Source organism: Anopheles marshallii, chromosome 2 (genome assembly GCF_943734725.1).
Source record: "Anopheles marshallii chromosome 2, idAnoMarsDA_429_01, whole genome shotgun sequence".
NCBI lineage: Eukaryota > Metazoa > Arthropoda > Insecta > Diptera > Culicidae > Anopheles > Anopheles marshallii.
The window spans coordinates 84,515,272-84,537,284 of NC_071326.1; the positions used below are offsets into that span (position 1 = coordinate 84,515,272).

General features: G+C 44.3%; 5 protein-coding genes across 5 annotated transcripts; 3 read left to right on the plus strand and 2 right to left on the minus strand.

Annotated features, from left to right (window-relative positions):
- The first annotated feature begins 1,284 nt into the window (after positions 1-1,284).
- Positions 1,285-1,642, plus strand: LOC128708512 (LYR motif-containing protein 2). Its single transcript, XM_053803491.1, has 2 exons — positions 1,285-1,323; positions 1,388-1,642. The coding sequence occupies exons 1-2, from the start codon at positions 1,285-1,287 to the stop codon at positions 1,640-1,642; spliced, it is 294 nt and encodes a 97-aa protein (XP_053659466.1).
- Positions 1,643-1,790: 148 nt separating this feature from the next.
- LOC128708019 (transmembrane protein 39A) lies at positions 1,791-3,293 on the minus strand. Its single transcript, XM_053802975.1, has 3 exons — positions 2,958-3,293; positions 2,099-2,884; positions 1,791-2,024 (listed from the first exon to the last, which is right to left on the minus strand). Exons 1-3 carry the CDS (start codon positions 3,291-3,293, stop codon positions 1,791-1,793), a joined length of 1,356 nt encoding a protein of 451 aa, XP_053658950.1.
- A 1,148-nt stretch (positions 3,294-4,441) lies between these two features.
- On the plus strand, positions 4,442-5,820 carry LOC128707595 (E3 ubiquitin-protein ligase TM129). Its single transcript, XM_053802553.1, has 3 exons — positions 4,442-4,908; positions 5,048-5,177; positions 5,257-5,820. The coding sequence occupies exons 1-3, from the start codon at positions 4,442-4,444 to the stop codon at positions 5,818-5,820; spliced, it is 1,161 nt and encodes a 386-aa protein (XP_053658528.1).
- A 188-nt stretch (positions 5,821-6,008) lies between these two features.
- On the minus strand, positions 6,009-8,006 carry LOC128707454 (uncharacterized). The gene is made up of 2 exons (XM_053802405.1): positions 7,919-8,006; positions 6,009-7,843 (listed from the first exon to the last, which is right to left on the minus strand). Exons 1-2 carry the CDS (start codon positions 8,004-8,006, stop codon positions 6,009-6,011), a joined length of 1,923 nt encoding a protein of 640 aa, XP_053658380.1.
- Positions 8,007-9,317: 1,311 nt separating this feature from the next.
- Positions 9,318-10,912, plus strand: LOC128708068 (membrane-bound transcription factor site-2 protease). The gene is made up of 2 exons (XM_053803026.1): positions 9,318-9,392; positions 9,455-10,912. The coding sequence occupies exons 1-2, from the start codon at positions 9,318-9,320 to the stop codon at positions 10,910-10,912; spliced, it is 1,533 nt and encodes a 510-aa protein (XP_053659001.1).
- Positions 10,913-22,013: the final 11,101 nt, after the last annotated feature.

Consider the following 22,013-nt stretch of genomic DNA (forward strand, 5'->3'; position numbering starts at 1 on the left):
CACTACATACTGCTTCAGAACACGCAGAGAATCTCACGAAACTTGGCGCCAACAGACTCCGAGCGTCCCGTCCGCACTTGCCGCGATTCAAAACACAAATGCATGGGATTCTACCGGTGTGCACGCACCCAGCCTACTGTTGTTGAACGCGCGTCCCAGCTGACAGAAATCCCACCCATACATATAAAAAAACCCCGCTTAATAGGTACTCGATAGACGCTCGATAGCAGTGATCCCTACAGCCCACCAGTAGGCGCCGGGAAATATTGAATGGGCTATGAGCTCTTGGCGTTGTTGGTACCGGTGGAACGGAAAGCAGAACAAAATCAGCTTAGATTTCAAAGTGGTATTGCGTGGTATATTTCCCACCGTTAGTAATGCTATACGAGGACTTCAACACAAGATTTAACGACATTTTAAAACTAGATGTCCCCTGGAGCCATGAGCCTTTTCGAAATGGGGAGGAGATAAATGTGCTGTTGCAAGAAGAACTCATTGAGCTTCAAACTAATGTAGAGTTAAAGCCTATGTTCAAATGCGGGTATCAACATTTTTGGCTGCAAAATAGCGTGCAACAACTTTATCCCAGTTTATGGGCGATAGCTGAAACATTCTTGGTCCTTTCACATCGTCCTTTCCCATCGTCCTACTCCTGTTTTCTTTTGATAAATGAAATAAAATCTCAATTGATCCACTGGAAAATGTACATCAAATGAATGTTGCATATTTGTTTCTATTCACACCCCCTCAACGAGCCGGACAATTCTGCTGTTCGGCCGATAATCCGGCGCAAAACCGGACAATCTTTCGCTTCGTGCCCGCTTCGGAAGTCGCACACTGGGCGAAGACATGCATAATACTGCCCAAAGCTGCTGTTGAATTTTTACTGATTTCGTTTTATTCAAGAAGAACGGTAAGGCTAATTGCTTACTAATGGTTTGAAAATGAAAGAAAGGAAAACATTGGCCACAATAACGAACAATTCCTCTGTTACGACATTATCGCAGTTGCGTTCGGAGCACTATAAACACATTTATCTGACGGTTAATTGACGCCGTACCAACCCTCATCTTGTTGCTAGGGTTGCATTGAACAACGCTCGTTTAAAATCAAAACAAAGAGAAATGTCACATTTGTTTTTCTTCGGTCCACTTCGGTGGAGAAATATTCTTCTGAACACATTTTGCAATGAAAGAAGCTTTTTAATGCAAATTTCGGTAGCCTAAACGCAATACTTCTTAAATGCAGTGAAAGAACGAAAGAAAATTTACTCAACTGTCCCACATGTCGAAAATACCGAAAGCAGCACTGAGCCTGAAGCAGGTAACAATTAACTCGTTTGCTTATGCTCTTCGCGATTTAAAACCAGGTTTTGTTTTGTTTACAGTTCATGCTCCGGCAAGAAGTGCTTAAGCTGTACCGTACCATATTTCGTACCATCCGACAAGTTCCAGATGCTAGCAGCCGGCGGGAACTGCGGGACTGGGCAAGGGCTGACTTTCGCAATAACAGAAACCAAACGGATGAGTTAGCCATCAAAATGCTGCTGCAGCATGGTACCCGCAACTTGAAGGAGCTGCAAACCAGTCTCGAGCTGAGTGGAACCGGACCGACCAGTAGTTCGGACGTGAAGCAGAGCTAATCAAACAACCGTCCCCGGTTAGAGATTGCAAGTTGTTAATCACTAGTTCATGTATTGAGAATTATATCGCATAGTTCAATAAATTACAAACGTTGGCCATTAACCGTCCGTTACTGTGTAGATTGAGATGGTGCAGCAACAACAGCCACTACTGCAACTTCATGCCTAGAAAAAGTGGCTCGTTGGCATATATCCGACGAGCGATAAAGTAATCGCGCGCGATCCGAAACAGTGTGAAGAAATTGGTCAGCAGCAAAAAGCCGACCGACAGCACGTTCTGCCATTCGGGCGTTAGGGCAAATATGGCAAGCTGCAAAACGATCAGCATCATCTGTACCGTAAACAGTGACATGTATATGATGACATGGTTGCTGAAAATTGCCTGCAAGCAAAAGAAATTTTAAGTTTTATCATTCCTGTGGGTCGTACCGTTCAAATCGGTAGGATTACACGTACGTAAAATCTATAATGGCTGCTGTTTGCTGGAATGGCCGAAGTGCAGTAGCCCACGGATCGGTACACTTCTCCCAAATGGCGCACGTACGTACCGTGCGGGTAAATGTTCGTCTTCGACCAGGTATATGCCGGCGCACTGTTCGATCGATTGTTCACCCGATGCCACTGGCCGAGATGTAGTGCTGCACGGTGAAAAACGTCACAGTAGCGCATCGGGAAGCAGTACGTTACGCACATGGTCAATCCGCCAACAAACACACAGGCCATATGCTGCGTCGTCCAGAAGTTATTGTAGTACAGATGCTTCGATGCCAGCACGCAGGGCACGAATCCGGCATAGTACGCGTTCAGCAGTGACGTAAAGATAACCTGCTTGCATCGGCTGTTAAAATCCGTCTTTAGTGCATCGATTTCCGTTCGAATTGAGCCAGGGTTTGAGGAACAGCTGTGCAGTGGCATTCCGTTAATACAGTTCGGTTCCGTGTCGACGATCGTACGTAAAAACTGTTCCATATTCAGCCCAAATATCATTAGATACAGTACCAAGGGGTAGCTTAACACGAACAGATGTATGTAGCTGGCTTTCTGGTAAATTTGTGTCCCACAAGCAACAAACGAGATCGCCACAAACGCCAGGAAGGTATACTTGGCCGCCTTTTTGCTCACTTCCACGTACGCTTCCGGGCAGTTTGCATCGATGAACTTCAGTATGCAACAGTACAGCAGCCGCCGGCTAGCCATAATGTCGATAAAGATGGCCAAATCCCAGTCGATTAGATAAAAGTTCTGCAAACAAACAAAAAGAAGCATCATATCGATAAGCGTGCCAGTCTTGCTACACCCGAGATACAACACTTACCACTGCCTGCCGGTTGTAAGAATTTGGCAGCCACCAGACCGATCGGTACAGGTGCAAAAACTGAGTCGCACTAGCGAGGATCGTGAAGCAGAATATGAACAACTCGTTCATCAGTTCAGAGCTTTGTTCCACGTTCGGATACGGCACGTGCTTTGGGAACGGTGTAAACATGGCACCGCCATCATCCTCACCGTTACTGTCCAGACAGTTGGGTGCATTATTGCTGTTGCCGCTACTGACCGTCGCTAACGTATGGGAAGTTGTACCGGCCGTCTGCTGAAAATGAACCGAGGTTGACAGATGTGCCCGATGGTAGCGCCGATTCGTTACGGTCATGGCGATGGTGTGGTTGGTATTTCTCAATGTAATTCGACTGTCGGTGCCAGTTTCCACAGCATCACCATCGGGATGCGTTCACAAGTAATAATCCCGCCAGATAGCAATCTAAATCATAATTGCCGGGCACAAATTACCACAAAGCTTATCATTTAAAAACACCAATCAATTGAGTAAAATGTATACGCAGCGAATTAAGCACCGAGTACGGAACAGAGCAATGCACACGCTTTCAGTGATTCCCACTTTGTTTTTATATCGCAAAAGAAAAAGAACAACAAAGCAACATTTTTGTTGTGACAGCCACAACTGTCAAAGTATTAATTGCAATAAAGCTGCTTATACACGGCAGCTACACATTGGCACATGCAACCGTGCCAGCTCGCACTTATTTTTCGATGCGTTTTCCAGGCAAATTTGACGAGCAAAGTAAACAGATGATTACAATGGTTTGATGTGTGAATTTCGTTCTAGAGACATATCCTGTCTTGGATTAAATGTTGCCAACGACAACAGCATTGATGATAAGACGATTCGCCAGCCGGCTCGTATTGTAAACCTGTCTTATCTTCAGCCTGAGGAAAATTCTTTGCTGTCTTCACCTTTACCTGGTGCGAGATAACACTGTATAGAACATGTACCATTCCGGTACTAGCATACACCACAGAAAGAATGCTCAGAAGAATTTTTGACCTCTTATGTGTGACTAGAACAATGAAGGAGCCGTTACAATGACAAAGAGCTGTACGATAAACTCACTATCGTAGAGCTGGACAAACTGGTCATGTCTTAAGAATAATACCTTACAACCTAACTTGTAAAGTACTTTTAAGTCTTCTACATGGACAGAGCAGGCGTAGTATGCCCAACAGCAAGAAAGATGTAAAGAGAAAATCTTGGAAGTTGCTTGTTGTACGAGCCTAGCTACAAGTGTCGTGTATTACCACCTTAATATGAACCAACGATACTGGCAATAGCCCTAAAAAAGTGACTGACAACTGCCAACGAAAATTATTTGTTTTTCTCCCCGAAAAGGTCAGTTGCTTACTGTGGCCAAAGATACGTTCGTTTTCTTTCTTTAATTTTGCCTCCCCCCGGTTTTTTTTTTTTTGTTCACTTCCGCACACTCCAGAGTACAGCAGGGCAATATGGTACCGCACATAATTTACATCATCGTCTTTGTGATGCTGTACTTCTTTACGATTTTCCCAACGTCCGAAATGGAATCGGTTGGGCTGACGGTGAATCAGCTGTGTACACGTTACCTGGCGGCCGAAACCGATTTCGTGCTGTACCACATGAAAGCGACCAGCGTCAAGCTGCTGATCCATTCCACGTTACCAATCGGATATGTCATCTTCATCTGGGTGATGGCTTGGCTCAATCCGCACGAAATGGTAATGCAACAGACCGCATCATATTTCGCTGACACGGCATGGAACACGTTTTGCAGCGGTACCGGCACGCTGCTGCTCACCGCCCTGATTACCGTGTTTTACTGGGCACAGGACGGTTGGAGTAATCATCCGATCGCGAAACAGCTGCAACTCATGACGACACCAGACCTACCCGATTGGCGATCGATAGCGACCAACATTAACGACGAGTATCGGCGGTACGTATAACGGGCAGATGGGCTCTGGTTCGAATGTATCGTGCATTTATTCTTAAATAAACATTTGTTTACCGGCACTCCACATACACTCCACGGTCCCACACATCCATATTATCCTTGCAATTACTTCCCTCCTTAGGGATACAAAGATTATCATACGCTCGAACGCCATCTCAACGCTAGTGGTTACGGAAAGTTGGATCATTAAAACTAACATGTACGTGCACAACATTGTCTCGCAGAGCGAAGCACACCTGTTCGCGTACAAGGTGAGTTGGTTAATATTCGCGTAATATCCGGCACTCGGCTAAATTCCCAACCCTATAATGCGCTATTCTCCTGTTGCAGATCGACACAAAGGAGGTGATCACGGATACGCTCGAATCGGCCGAGTTTGTTAACATTCTCGTCAAGCCACTGGTAACGCAGGTCAAACCGTTCACCATACGTATGAACATTCGCCACATCAACGAACTGGGCGACCGACTTCAGCGTCCGATCGTGGTGATGCCTTCGGTACAGTTTCGTTCCCTCACGGAGCGGTTTGTGGACGCGTTCAAAGAGGAGGTCGCACTGAACCCCACCGTTGCCAGCACGCACCTTCCGGAGGACGGTGATTGCTGTCTCGCCTGCCTGCAGGTGCTGCCAGACGTGAAGATTGTCAAATACTGTGTAGATGAAGATGCGCATGGGGCGATACTGGCAGAATCGGAACGCTGCCAACCGTGCGGTTGTCGGCCGCTGTGGTGTGTCGGATGCCTGGCGACTTGGTTTGCCTCGCAGCAACGGCGTGCCGAACGCGATACGTGGATGAGCAAGAAAACGACCTGCCCGATGTGCAGGGCCCGGTTTTGCGTGCGGGACGTGTGCTACCTGGAGAATCGTGTGCCGGTGCAACAAACTGAAGAATAAATATTTTGTCCAGCCAGAAAAAAAGTAAATGCGTAACGGGGTAGGTAGAGCGAGATGTCGTTTATGGGGGACAGGAGCACACAATTGTGGAGACATTTGGTCACATGTCGAAAAGCGCCCACTCTATGTGGCTGTAGTGTTTATTCAATGTTAGCATTCGGTTATTTTTCCCCCTCACAGTAGGCGCATTACGTGAGCAGCTTGCCAAGCATAATCTCCACCGTCATCTTCTTCCGGAAGTACGGCATGTTGGACTGATCGAATGTAATCGCATGATCGCGCGTTAAGAATTCGGCAAACATACAGCTAAATACACCGCAATCGCTACCATTCTTCTGCCGCGGACAGTCGCGCATGTTCTGCTTAGTAAGGCCGCTCTTGTCGAACGGTGTCTTCCGCTTGTCCATCGACTCCTCGCACAGATACTGCTCGAGCGCGTTCAGCACGGCATTGTTCGGCGAACCCATCGAATCGTAATAGTGTATGGTTTTCCGCCGCAGATCGATCGTCGACATGCACCAGTGGATGCCGCCGACGTGCACCGGCACCACGATTATATCGTGCGCCAGCAGGTCCACCTTACGCGTCCAGCGACGCACACCGGAGTAGCCAATCTTTAGCAGCTGCGGCAAAAAGAACGTATTCATCGTGTACACCTTCGGCAGGCCCTGATCGCGCTTTAGCTCGCTGCGTTCCCGGAGCAGCTCCATGTAGAAGTTTATAACTGCATCGTTCAGCCAGTTTAAATCTTGCAGCGTCACGAGATCGTTACCGGTGATCTGGAGGTTAAACTTTGACATCACCATCTGGTTACCGGTACGCAGCTTCCGATGCATCTGATCGATCTGGTCCTTCGTCAGCTCCGGCAGCGGCACATCTTCCGGCTCGGGCGTCGATTCCTTCAGTTCCGACTCATTCATCACATCGAACTTGTAGAAGGAGCACACATAGTTGAGCATCTTGTTGCGCGCCTCATTCTCCTGCACGGTCGTTGTCTTGCGCAGATTGCCGAGACGATCCTTCTCCTGCTCGATCAGTGATTTACGCTGGCTGAACAGCGAACCGTAGCGCTGCTGCACATCCTGTATGATATCGTCCCGGTAGAACTGTTTCGTTTCGAAACGCTCCTTTACCGAGTTGACCGGTTCCGGTAGGTTCGGTACCGCCGATTGCTTCATTTCGTACTCCTCTTCCTGCGCCAACATCAGCACCGAATCGAGCGGCAGAAACAGGCGCTCACTTTTGCCATCCGACACTACCTCCACACAATCATCGCTACCGGTCTCACTATTGGCTTCGTCGGTCAGATCGAGTGTTTCGACCGATGACGGCTTTTGGGCCGTCGGTCGCGAAATGTCCCCATTGACGGTTTTCCGTGTGAACCGATCGTACGCACCGCCCCGTTCCGGTGCTTCGTTCATGATGGGAATAAACTTTTGCATCAACGATTCATACTTCTTTCGCGCCTCTCGATTTGCGTTTAGGTCGCGATCCAGTGCGGATGTGTGCTCGGACGCACTTGCCGGCCCACTGCTGCCTTTTGTACGCAGCAAGTTGCGAAAGTCGTTCGTAAGGAACGAAACATTACCGGAACTCACGTCCGCCCTAGGGGGTGACTCGTTTTGGCTAAACAAACCGCCAATACCAGCGGATGGTTTCGGCCCTGTACGTTGACCAAACGACTGTCGTGCCATGGCGTGCTTAATGGGGATGAGCCGTGGTGGAGCTTGCCCACTTCGTCGTGCCAGCGGCCGTGGGGCTGCCGTTCCATAACGGCTGCTAGTATCACTGTTGCGACTGTCAGCTGCAAGCGAACGATGCATCGAAACGAGCGCAGGAACATTGTGCGATCCGTAAATGTGATTTACCCGTGGCATGTCGGTAATTTCACTCAGCCGACGTGCGCCTGCCATCGATCTGGGCACTCCCCCTGGTGCACCATTCTGTAGATGTTGTATGCTACCTCTCACGAAGTTTAGCGGTGGCGCTGTGCTACTGCGGCTGCCGACCTCTTCTGCCGGTGCTAGAATCGAAGACAGTGTCGTCATTCGGCGTTTCTTGGAATCGATGTCTTGTAGCACAACACTTTTTCGCTTACGGTCGTTGCTTTCGGCGCCTGCTCCGTTTCCATCACCCGCTAGGATCGACTTCAACCGCGATATGAGCGTCACGGGAAACATCTTCATTTGCAAATCGACATCGGGAGTAAGGAAAAGAACAAAATGTACTGAAATACCGTTTCACCGATTGACAGTCCGTCGGAGGTGTGCGAGCAGAACAAACAGAGAGGAAGCGCAGCGCGCGCGCGATATCACAAACGACGCACCTGGACGATCACGATTATTTGCACAAAACAAGCTACATTTACTTATGCGTTCGCTGCACAATGGTGATACATAAGTTGGCGAAATGCGTTTACTGCAATGTTTCTTTTACAATTCCTACTTATGCATTGTCTTTACGGTCCGAACTAACTTTCGTCGCGTTTGATGCACCTATTGGAGAGCATTTGTCAGAACAATTGTGTGGCCGTGTGTTCATGTCAAGTGAGCATTTCTGTTTCTCACCGTTCCGGCATTCGAGCAGCGTCGTCTCACTTTGTCTCATTTGGTGAGATTTCGGAACACTTTGTTCAATTACTCGAGCAGTTGTATCTCGCGTTTTCGATCAGCCCAATTATTCGCGTAGCCCAGTAAACAATTTCGGCAAGAAAAGGTCTGAAAAGGGACCATTCAATCGACGGTAGAGATTACATAGAGTTCAAAAATCAAATAAGAACAGGCATAAGTTGACTTTGCAGGTGGTTTACAAATTTTACAACTTACAACTTTTGACTTTTGATGATTAAACTGAAGGCATACTTTGAAACTTTTGACGATTGACGATTGACGATGATTGATTGATGATTGACGATGACGAATTAGATAAAAACACAATTATTTATCACTATTTTTAAGTTCAACTATGCAAATCATTTGTTTAAATTTCGTAGAATTTTGTGTATTATATGTTATATGAATTGGCATTCGCTAAATTGTGCACGCGATTCCATATTCAGTTTTTGCGATACCGTAAAGTGTTTTGTATTTCACTATCAATCTCACCTTTTTTTCTTATTCGTTTGCGAGGTTCAATAAGTTTGGCACGCCACTTATCATCTATCGTCAGACCCTGTATCTTGTACCCGTGCCCTTTAACTCAAATCGCTACTTGGGAATTGTTATCTGGGTTCTATAGATCTGATCGAATGCTTGTAGTGGTGGCCATGGAACTATCGAACAACGGCGCGGTTCAATCCGATCCATCGCGCAGAACCCCCCACCACCAAAAATACCTATTTGACAACAGATGTCAAATACCAACCAAAACATACAAAGGAATGCATTTTGCCGGTGTTTGCAAAAGAGTTTTGCTATTTTAGTACAACCCATAATGCTTTTGTTGCAATAAAGCTTCTCGCCGCGGCTATATTTTCACGCACATGAAGTTTGGTCAACATGGAGCTAATTGTGATTTTAGGTATTGTGGTACTGATGTACGTAGTGCTTCTGTTTTTCGATGGATTTTTTAAGGTATGTAATACGGTCGCTCATTTGTTTTTGCGTTGTTAACCCAGCTTTTTTAAACGTTCCAGAGTTGCATGCACTACCCATACGATGCATTCCTGCGGGGGACCGGACTGACGGTAAAGTTCCTGCGGCTGCAGTGGCACACGACGGCACTGAACCGGTCAATCGTCAAATGGAGCACAAAGTATCCGAAAATACTTGACTGTAGTTTCAATGTCGGCGTCTACCTGAGCCTCGTGCTGATGCCATTCGCCGTGGTGATGATAGTAATATCTTCCTTCCAAACAAACCTTCACGGACAATCGGCCCGCGTGGTGACTTCGGGCGGGGTAGGAGGAGATTCCCGCACACCCGTACGGCGGATGGTAGAAATTGACCTGGTGGTGCCGGGCGTTAATCTACCGATCAACGAAATTGGTTATTACATTGCGGCCTTAGCCATCAACAGCGTTGTGCATGAGCTGGGGCATGGTTTGGCGGCGGTGCTCGAAGACGTACAAATCAAGGGTTTTGGATTGCACGTGCTGCTAATCATACCGATGGCCTACACGCAGCTCGATTCGGACCAGCTAAATACGCTTCGGCTGTGGAAGAAACTGCGCGTACTGTGTGCCGGCATCTGGCACAATCTGGTGCTGGGACTGTTCACGTACCTGCTGTTCATCTCCACCCCACTACTCTTCTCCGCAATCTATCGCACCAGCGATGGTGTGATCGTGACCGCGCTCAAAAACAATTCCCCCATGGCCGGTTCGCGCGGGCTTGAGCAGGGTGACATCATAAAATCGATCAACAGTTGTGAGATACACCACGAGGAAAGTTGGTTCGAATGTTTGCTTCACACGATTCATTCACCACCGGCCTACTGCGTGTCGACTGATTTCGTTCACCTGAACGATGAATCCGTACCCATGTCGCACAAAAACGACGGGCTGATTGAGTGTTGCGGCAGCGAAAACACCGCTTCGAGCTGCTTCGAGTACATGGTGGACGCGAACGATGACGATGTGGCGCTACCGCAGCACATGTGCCTCAACATACGCAAAACGATCGAGAACAGTTTCGGGTACTGTCAACACAACGGCCAATGTTCGGAAGGGCATTGCTTTAAGCCAAGCATCAACAACTACACCACGATCATGCAGATACGGCGCGAGTCTAAACCGGACGTCATCTACATTGGGCATCCGGGCGATGCAACCCGAACAGTGCACGTTTCGCGCTTCGTCCCAAAGACGGGCCTGTTTGCGCCACGCTTTGCCGACTCGATCCAGTTGCTGCTCAAGTATGTGACCGTGTTTGCGATCGGCCTAGCGTTCATCAACGTAATGCCGTGCTATGGTTTCGATGGGCAGCATATCGTCAACACGCTGCTGACGGACGGCACAATCCAGCAGCGTATACCGCAGAAAGGCAAACGGGACATGATTTCGCTAGCGGTCAACGTTATTGGCACACTATTCGTGTTTATACTGCTTATAAAAGTGTTTTGGCTGTCGCTCTCTCGGGTGCTGTCCGTTTGAGGAGGTACCGCAAAATGGATGCCATTGGGTGGCAGGTCCCAAACTATGCCATACGACATCGAATTCCATTTATGTAGGAAATTCAAATTTTAGAAGCTTGCAGCTACAGGACTCGTTAGCAGTAGATGCTAGCACAGTAGGTGAGAACAGTTTTGTTTTTATTTTTTTAATTGTATTGATAGTAAAACAGAACCGAATCAACCACCTATCGGTAAGGATGATTTCGTACAAGCAAACTATTAGTCACGTAACATGGCGCATCAGCATACTAGCAGCTCGCACTGATTGCAATCATTTATAGGAAAGACATATTGTGTATTGATAATAGCCAATAGAATAAACATGATCACAGATCTAAAACTAAAGGATAATATTCAGTACAGCGGTATGTTATTTTCACAAGTTGGAGTTGTGAACGTGTTAAATCTTTCCTGCTTGAAACACATGTTGGTCAAGATCAGCTGTCCCGAGATCTACGACATGCGTTGGGAAAGGCGAGACATCAACAGAAATCTTCGGAGCTACACAAGGCTATTGCAAGATAACTCACCGGATGTTCTGCATTCTCCCAGACGTTACTCAACCCGCAACATCAGACCCATTGGTATCTCCCGCAACATTACACATCAACAAACTTCGCTGCGAACCAGGCGTCTCCATTCGTTGGCATTTCATTTCGATTCCTTCTCAAACCTCTTTACCATTCTCTCAAGAATGCTGAATTCCGTGCTGCTGTTTGGTGTGCCTTTTTTATTATAACAACAAGCCCAAAGCACCTTGTGCCTGTTCCGCTTTTGCCACGAGAGCGAAGGCTCACTCGCTCACACTCGCTCGCACGTTCTCACGCCAACTCGGTGTGCTGCGCTCTCGTAGCAGTAGTGGTGGTATTGCGGAAAATTCGTCGCCTCCGAAGCCACAAACGCAGTAGTCGTTTGAACGCTTTCGTGCAGTGCGGTAGCGGTCGTCCTGTCCGGTGACGACACAGTGTGCGAAAACGCGTGTGTGTAGTGCTGCAGCAGCCGCGTGACAGCTGTTCTGTGTGTGTGTGTGGGTGCGTGCGTAGTTTTTTTTTGGTTGTATCTGATTTTGTTTGCTTTGCTACACTGTCCGTTTCGCTTTGGGTTATATTGCCGAATGCGCCACACGACACGCGGGGCCCGGTTTAACAAGCGAGTGTAGGTGTGTACAGCACACGGTGAATGTTTTCGGCTGCTTGGCAAGCATGTAGTGCAGCCACATTGTTGTTTACAGTTGCTGTACTAAGGACATTCGATGTGCAACTTTAAGTTTGTGTTAGTGCTCTTGTGTTGCTTCACATTCTGCTACTAGAGAGTGTTTAAAGAACAACGCATTTAAACGGATAGCTTATTAATTTTAGCTACAAATAGTTTTGTACAGTAGGTAAAAAAGTAAAACCCAGCAATTGACACACCGGACCACGTACGAATCAGACTTTTTAGTGATTAATGTACTGTTTTGTTTAATGTGTAACATTTATCGAGCTGGTTTATATAAAAATCAAAAAGGTTACGATAAACATAGCTCTTCAACGGGGATAACGATCGCGAGATAACATATTACGATACATGAGGTACGAGAGCGAGCGGTACGAAGTAGAAGAAAGCGAGAGAACCGATCAGATGATGATGATTGTTGATGCTACTTACTGCTGAGCCTGTGCTATCTAATTATAGCGTAAAAAACGGAAATTTCTTTCGGTAAAAAAAAAAAACCTCAACCTTTTACCACTTGGTCGAGGGCGGTAGGAAGGGAGTGGAATTCTTTAGCGGTGGAGGATGAGAATTGAGGTACAGCACGGGTGATCCGGAGGGATTGAGAAGAGAATGCGAAAAAATATGCGAAAGTGACAACAAAACAAGTGTTTTTTCGTTAGCAATGCGTGTCTCTGTGTGGTTGTTGAAATGCTTCATTTTGCAAACGAAAAATAGTCAACGTGTGCAGTGGAGGGATGGCCAATGCATTGTGTTGGGCGGGGTGATGCAGTGAAATGGGCCGACAATACGCTTAATTGTATTTGCGATGTGTGTCAATCGTTCAATTGCAATCTTTCCCACCCAAGGTGGCTGTCAGATGAAAGTCGTCGTCGCCTACTAGCGGCGGATCGGTAAATCGAATTGTGTAGCCCGCCGTGTACGGTTGGGGATTAAGTTCTTCTAGTGTGATGAATGTTACTTCTCCTCCGTGAGTTACATATCGGAAGGTTAATTTTTACAGCAAACCAGAGCTCGTGACGTGCATTTCACCTTCCAGGGAGGGAAAAATTGTGAATCACAGGTGCATTGCGGTGACCCAAATTTAACGCAAAGTGAGTGCATTACGGACCCCCAACATGCAGTAGCCGACACAGCGCCACCATCGGGGGTTCCATCGTGGCAGACAAGGCCCTACCTAGAATGATCAGTACGGATCGGCACGTGCCGGATCTGACACTGACCACCAGCCGGATCCTTCCGTTGCGTCTCGACCAAAGCCGCCACCAGTGCCGTCCAGCTACCAGCGCCGCCTGTCCGTGCCCGTGCCAGATCGCCGCCACAAGATGAGTGACAAGCTCACCGGTGGACGGTACAACCGTATCAGTCCATCCTCGGGCCGGGGGTCCATCATTGCCTACTCGCCACTGCCGAAGTCGGAGCAGGATTGTTTGCAGGCGCCCGGTAACAACTGTCTCGCGATACCGCTGTCCGCGATCCAGACGACGGCGGATCACAGCACCGTCCCGGGCCATCACGGTCCGCATCCGGTCAATCTGGCGCACGCCAACTCGTTGCCGGTCGTCGGTGGCGTACCGGGCAAGCTGCCGAATGCTGGACACGGCATGATGGCCCACGGCGACGGCCAGAAACATGCTGCCAATCAACACCACAACAATGGGAACAACAACAACAACAACAACAATGCAAATCATAATTCCAACGGTAAGCTTTTTTTTTACTTGTAGTTAAGCTCATGTAGGTAGTAAAGCTCTTTAGGTTTGACTGGATTTGTTTGTGTTGTGTTCTTTTTTTATCGGTGTTTGTGGTGCATCTGTGTGTAGGGATAGGGTTTAAGTTGATTTTCGGTAGCTTATTGTTGAACGTAGAGTTGCTAAATGCACTGAATGTTGCATTCATTTCTATTGTTTGATATATTACTTTCTGATTTGCTTGCTGTTGAAAAAAATATTTATAGATTACTTCAAAAAAATGCAAATTGTTGTTGTTTAAAATTAATTAGCTGTCTAACATACTAAACTTAACGTTTCGTAGTAAAACCAATTAAATTACATCATAAATCAAAAATGCTAATTTACGAACCAAACACCGAATGATCATTTTTAATTTAAAACCAAACTTAAGACATTCAACATATTAATCTCAATTTGCACCTTCAACATATCGACCATAGCCCTAAGCATCCCTAACCCTCACCCGTGTGCCGCTCGCAGTTTATCAAATGGAAATGTTTCACTTTATTACTTGCTCGTCTTTCTAATAATTGCTACCGGCTCCATTAATCACTTGCAGCCCATCCGTAACGATTTTCTTATCGGGCGTGCTGTCGACAACAACCGCAAATATGTGTCAGTGGTTTGCAACTCATTAAAACTAACGACAAATTAATCATCTACGCCTGCACTTCGCTTAATCCACAGTTGGGCCCTCTATGGGATTAGTGATTGCCACTCGGAGGAATGAAAGTTTTGGCAACATTTTTGTTGTTGTACAGTTCCATAACCGAAAAGTGAGCTTATGGTACGATAAAGATGATGTATGTACTGGTCGTAAATTTGCTTGTGATAATTCTCTCGAGCAGTGGTTCGGCGTTGTTACAGAACACCCCAAGCCTGTTCTCAGCTTCTTGTCGCATATGTGAAATGGAGAGCAATCAGATACATTTGCTATTATTTGAAAACACAGTAAGACGCACTGTTTCTTTGGGGAATAGTTGATTAGAATAAACTTTTTTATTTTCCATTATTTTAATTGCACATAAGTTTTCCATTACAACAACAACAACTTCTTTAGTTACTTCTGAACTTATCACCTAAAAATCTATAAAAAAGGAACAAAATGTTATAGATTTACGGTTTAGAGTTCTCTATTTGTTGCTGTCTGAGCTGCAAGCTTCCTACACTTGGCATATTATTGGAGATAAATGTTTTGTATCTATCCTGAAGATTTCTGTTGACTTTTGTTCTGAAAGGTGTATGCATTTGAAGTTGAGTTATCAAATAATCAAATCTGGAATGGAATACTTAGTAGACGATGAGATAGAGTTAAATCACAGTCGCTATAATTTTAATAACAAAGAATTGTACTACATTTCTACCAGTGTTTGCTGAAGCTGATGGTAAAAAACGGATGATTTATCTGTATTTGTATCTGTTTTGGTCAATACAAATACATATGTTGACTCAAAGTTTGTAGCTATATTATTAAGCTTTATTAATATTTAATTATTGACTAAACTAAAAATTTTGTAAATAAAATTATGTACAAAAACAAATGTTTTCCTTATTATATTACCAACCTTTGCCGCCATATTTTATTTGCACCAATATAAGGGTTAGTTGTACTTTAACACCGAAACGACAAGCTTTCGTTTCTAACGGTGATTGCTGAAATGGAATTATACCACTTACCTACGGTTTCAGCGCCAGTCCAATATTTATTCCATTTTCCGTTTATGCTAGCGTGTGTACCTTCTGCTGATGGGTCGATTTTTCGTATTGCTGTTTTCTTTTTTTTTGTGCAAAAGAGTTTTTTTCATAAGCGAATATAAACGATTCCTCTGTGCGAAAGTTCTGTGTGGATCATTTTGGTCGCGAAATTGTTTGCATCGGTTAGTCGGAATGCTCATAAAACTCGAATCATTATTAAACAAAATTTGCATTTTGATTTGTCAGTATCGTATTGATTTAATGTTGGTTATTTTTTGCTTAACTCTTGACATATGTTCGTATAAACTAACTGTACAGCGAATAATTCAATTAAAAACTCAGCGAAAGTAAAACTCAACGTTTTACTTCAAAATTTCATGAGGCGTTTTCTTATGGACAATTTACTAATGGACTAAACGAAAGCCTTTTTTCATTTAAATTAATTACTAAAAATATTTTTTACACTAACCTCTTTTAAATTCGGCTTTCCTCGTGGCGGATGCTTATCAGTCTGAGACATTCGGAGAATATCATCTAAAATTTTGGCTTCTCTGTTAACAAAATGGATGATGTACAGATAGGTTCGAAAATCTTTTTTGGGTCAAAGTTTAACATCGACAATAAAATGTGGCGATACGCGTTAGAGTGGTGGACGTGAACTGGCCATTCTACAGTTTGAAACTTCTGAAAAAAACACGACGGTCGAAGCTCCCAGTGGTCCCAAACTTCGGGTACTACTCCAGCAGATCAAGACGGATTGTAGCGTTTGCTAAGTTAGTAAGTTATTGAGTTCTAATGCCTTGAGAATAAAAAAATAATTTCGATTCGAAGTATCTCGACTGTACCTCCTCGTGAAAATATTATCAATTCATGCAAAAATTAGATTTAGTTGCATATGCTTTTACACTCAGGAAATGTGTTGGGTTCAACATGTACCAAACACATACAGAGAATAGAAACGTCTTATTGTAATCTATGGAAACAAGATGCATTGAAGAGCTAAATGCGTGATTAATGTCATCGCTAGTCTCTGCTTTACTTGCTGCGTTCCTAGGCAACTAATGGCCAGCCAGCATTACCCGCACGAAATGTCACCAGAGTGCGAGCCGATGGCTATTTAAACACCCTACCGATACATATGTTTTGATTTGAATAAATTTGTATACACAACGGCAAGGGGAACATTCTACTCTTGGACACACTTACGACAAGAATGTTTAACTGTCATTCGTCGCAAGACTTTCTCCATTATGCGATTAACGAAAGCTGCTGCATTGCGGTCTCAAAAAGTCCTTCGAACCGTGGTGCGCTGTTGGTCTTTCCACTATACATACGTATAATCGTCGACTGACCAGAAACTCAAACAAAGCTATAGAGGCTAAAGTGAGGAAGGTAGCAGTTGGTGGATCGATTGAAACACAACTGACCGGATCGGATTAGAGCGAGCATCCTTTCACTTTTGCATCCTGTCATCGTTCTCTTTTATTTATTTTTTGCGAACGGCACAGTGTATGCTTTCAGGATCGATATCACAGCGCGCTCCTGGAGGAAAGTTGATCCAGCAGGAATGGAACCGTGCCACAATGGGACCCATCACATACCGCAGTTGATATTATCGGATTCAATTTCCCGAACATGGCACCACTATCGAGAATCCTTCGAACCCTTCATTTGCTTCCTGTGCGAAACGAACCTGCACGAAAAGAGCCGCAAGGTGTTTCGGGCCGGATCAAACGATTTCATTTGATGGGAAGCAAGAATATGGGATGCGAATGTGTCCGGTTGCGTTTGCCCTTTGAACAGGCGAACAAATCGATGTTTGTCCGATAATCTCAAACGCAAGTTGGCAAAACATGTCCTAAAGCGGCATTCGATCCGACTGCTTGAACACGTAACACCGCTGCAAGCGGTACCACGGTGCGATGAAAGCAACGGAGAAAGCTGAATCCTAATGGCATCTTTACGACCGAAGATCACGTTCCAATCGTTAAGAATATGTGAGTCTATCATTTCACTTGGAAAACGACGACAGCATCTTCATAAACCTTCTCAGAACACTCTAAACACCGAGAAAATATTTTCTCCCTTCGCGCTCCGCTTACTGCTTGCCACTCAAACAGTTGTGGGGCCATCTATGGGTGCAGTGGGATAGACTCATTTGTTAACTGTTGCCATAACAATAAAAAAAAAACTTTACCAAACTGTACAGGAAATGTTAAGGAAAGGGTTTTTGCTTATGAAAAATATGTACGGAATTCATTCTTTGAAAGCTTTTAAAGGTTTTTTATCTCTACTCGTTCCCAGAAATGGTTCGTTCCGGGGATATTTCAAGGCGTTATTGCTGTCTTAGCACCTTTTCTTATTGCGGAAAAGTGTATTTACCATTGACAGGGTCATTATTTCAAGCTGTTTACAACAAACTTGAAAGCAAATCAAGCTTTTCAGCTTACATTCTTGAGTCTATCTTCGATTCTACCTACTTTTATACATTTTCTTTGGTAGACTTAATAATCATCTTCATGCTATGTAATGTTTAAATATTGATTTTCCACTACATAAAATTAAAAAAAAAACTTTACTTTCGCTTCCTTTGCGAACATCCGCCCATATTGCCATAGAACCCGAAACGCTGTTTACTTTTCTCTGTGTGAAGGTTCTTCCACCCTTTCAAGCCTTTTTTTCCGAACGTCCGGTGATTAATCACTGTCGGGAAAAATTGGAAAACTCTCACACCGCCGAAAAGGGGGAAGGGGGAGGGAGCAAAAACAAACCCGCTGGGCAGGGAAAGCAGCAATGCAAATCGAAATTGAAAAGAGCTGTTATTTTTTCCCTTCTTTTTGGCGCGCTTAATCACGCAAAAATACATCAAACCAAAGCACAACAGGTGAGCGATGGTGAAAAAGTTTTCCATCGTTTCCTTCCCTCTTTGAGCAAATGTAATGGGATAGCAAAACGCTTAAATTAAACTTTGAATGGTTCGCACTGCAAAAAAAACAGCTTGCATTATGTACCAACCGTGGTGCCATGGAAGTAAAACGGGCAGATGTACTTAATAGTTATCGTAAACAGTTCCAACAATGTCGCTACCATAAGGATAGGTTTCGTTTCGGATGTATTTATCGGCTGAAAATCAAGCTTAACGTCATTGACGCATTGACCGCATTGCAGTGGCCGCAGCTTAAGTGGCTGGGCAATAAAGGCAATAGGAAGACCGACACTGTAGCGCAATTTCCTTGCAGTCAAGACCGTGGCGAAGGCCGAACCCGATACCAGCACTAAATGAAGGCACATCCGGGATGTGCCCAAAACCGTTTCCAACAGATGTTGGCGGGATAAATTAGCATGCTGTGCGCTATAGATTCTATTGACATAAAAGATACTTTACGTCCTTTTCGGCACAGATCAGCTGCATTTGTTTGAGAAATTAAATACACCAAAACCCCGCTCAATCTTTCTTTACTGCCTTTACTTTACTATCAACAATACATGCAACTAACAGTGCTGTACATACTTTTTATATCGTGTCGATGGAGGGCACAATCATTTTGAAATAATAACTAACTAACTTAACTTTACTAACTGCTCCCGAACATCTGCTAAAACGTACGGTTTTGGTTCGAATGATGGAAAGTTTAGGCTTCTCTTGCACTTTATATTCTGCAGTAAATATAACTTAAATTGGTCACGCCTCTGTACATCCCGATAGTTCAAGAAGTGTTTTAAGAGATCGAATTTTTTGAAAAAAGATTTTAAAAATAATTTCTTACATGTTTTATACTTAACAAACAACAGAGAAAATTGTAGAAAAAACGAACCGAAATAAACTAAAAACAAACAATCTTCTAGAGCTGTCTAAACAACTACAGGGCGGTTAACATCCGATAAAAACGTAAAAGTATTTTGTTTATGAAATACAATACTTGTTTAAAGTAGTTTAAATTAATGTTTTACAATCAATTACTAATTTACACTACGCATCTCGTTCAATTGTTTCCGTTCCAAAAATGCAAACGAATATTTAATTCTATGCGCACAATAGCGTCGCCCATATATGGGTGACGCGGTTGACGGGAAACATTTCACGTCACCCATTATTTGGGTGACGTGGTACGGAACGTTTTAAAGAATGATTGCCATCGCACAATATTATTTTTTTTGTAAGTAAAATAGTTTAAATGTTGCTTTATAAGCACGATCCAGTGGTGTAATGGTAGCCGAACCAGTCTTCACACGATAGGACCGGTGCAAAATCCCATCCAGTCCAATCTCCCGTAGCAAAGACTGACTATCTAGCTACGTGATAATATTAATTGAGTAAGGTGTTATTGTTGTGTTGTTGAAATGTTGATTTTTTTTGTTTATATTTTTAGCAAATGAGAAATATGGCCTTGCCTTCTTCAGGCCTGTTAGAAAAATGCTTTGTGCTGATATTGCTCGCTATTGAGGAATTTCTCCAAACGTTAAATTGCATGTAGAAAACCTAGTTGAAGGTATGATCTACCCCAATATGAATTTTATGCCTTTTGCTTCAAGCAAGACGCGTTTCACGGCATGAGGCACTTCTTACTTCATTCGTTACCGACACACAACATATTTAATACACCAATTGTCTCTATGTGCTTTTTCACTGCTACAAACAACGGCTGTTATCCTTCGCCCGGAAATGCATTGTAGACAGAGAAAGAGAGAAAAACCGTACAACAACGTAATAAAATGCATGTGCCGTTTGTACAGTTGGTGGAGGCGCCTGGTAGCGCATTCAACAAACATTCCCACGTGTTTGGGATTACTGGAAGCGTGAACTGTTTGTAAATTTTGTCCAAAACCCCGCGACGTACGCTTCTTCCGTTCCGTTTTCTTTCGTTTTTTTACTTGCGCTAACGTACTGCCAAATTCACCTCTGGCACGAAATCATAAATTTCCGCTCCGCTTTCTTAGCTAAGCACCGGCTCCGTCTACCGTGCCAGGTGGCGGTAGTAGGTGGCTTCTAAACAACCCTATTTGAAATTGCACAAGCGAATAACCTCATTGTACGCAGACGGTGTTTGTTTACGATAACGGTTGTAATAACATGAAACAAAAAAGTTTTGAAATTAATGGCTAACTGTTACACCTGCTTACAGACGAGTGGTAACATCAAATTTTAATATTTTGTTTTGTTTTTCATTTGATTTATCGATTCGAAAATCAATCATTACGTTTGGTGGTAAAGGAAATTGAAATGAGATGTAGAAAAAATCACAACAAAAGGTATAAGAAAGGGCTTTGCGATATTTCTGCTGTGTGAAGTTTTATTTTATTTGCTATAGTCACGCCGTGCTGGTTCGTTTAGTCACTCCCAGCTAAATCCCAACAGAAATCTATAGAGAGTGCATAAAAGCATAAAACGCATTTATCCTGTTAGGCACAGATTGTCTACTTCGTAATAAATTTTTATAGAACCTATTAAAATCAAATACACTCCTTTCTGATTGCCACAAAATCGATGACACTCGACCAAAAGATGAAGTCGCAACGAATATGATTGCTATTCTCCTTTCAACTCATAGCCACGCGAATCCATTGTTTCTTTCGATTCACCAAATATTGGCAATTTTTCTGTATCTGAAGCTGTCGATGTTCGTTATTCATGACCTTCTCCATGACTATCGGCGTAATAACGCAGTGCAAGGAACCGAAGATGCTGATTACACTTCGGTTTTCGAAGCACAATAAGTTAACCATTTCAAAAATGGCGCCTCGAACAGATTAGGCAACTGTTTTCCATTAGTTTTTTTTTTTTCACCATCGAGTGCAACATTCGTTTCGTATTTCCCGCGGTCGATGTTTCCAACGAAATTTGTAGCTTGTGTTAAATAATGGCGAAAAAGCCAAAACGGTCGACCAGAACATCATCGATAGCTGCTGGCCGCTGGGATGGAACCTTATCAGCAGCAATGCTGCAAGCGATACTCAGCGGGCTGTTAGTTTGCTCACTTTATTATGGAAATGCTGACAAACGTCTTCGGGCGTCGGGTGATGATGCAGAACGATGCGGACTTTTTCGGGGGGTTATGGAATGGTGTGTTTCTTTGTGTGTGAGCTCGTTTCCACCGCCGAACCGCGTTCGTTCTTACCACAGCAAAATCTCTTTTGGCAGACGTGTATACAAAAAAGGGGGAGCTGTTGTGTCGTGGAAATTTACGAACCATAGACGAGAACCTTTCGATTGCTGTAGAAGGGGAAGAAGTTCTAAAGTTCATTGGCATTATTATTCGTTGGGCAAGATGCAAAACGCCAGAAGTCTGTTATTCTTGGTATTATTGTGAAAGCGTTACATAAATGATACATTCGACATCCAACTTGGACTTGTGATGGTTTCGAATTTGAGTCATAATTTGAGGGAGTGCCGATTTAGGCTTTTATGCAACTTTTAAAAAACTTTCTAAGTATTTTTTTAAT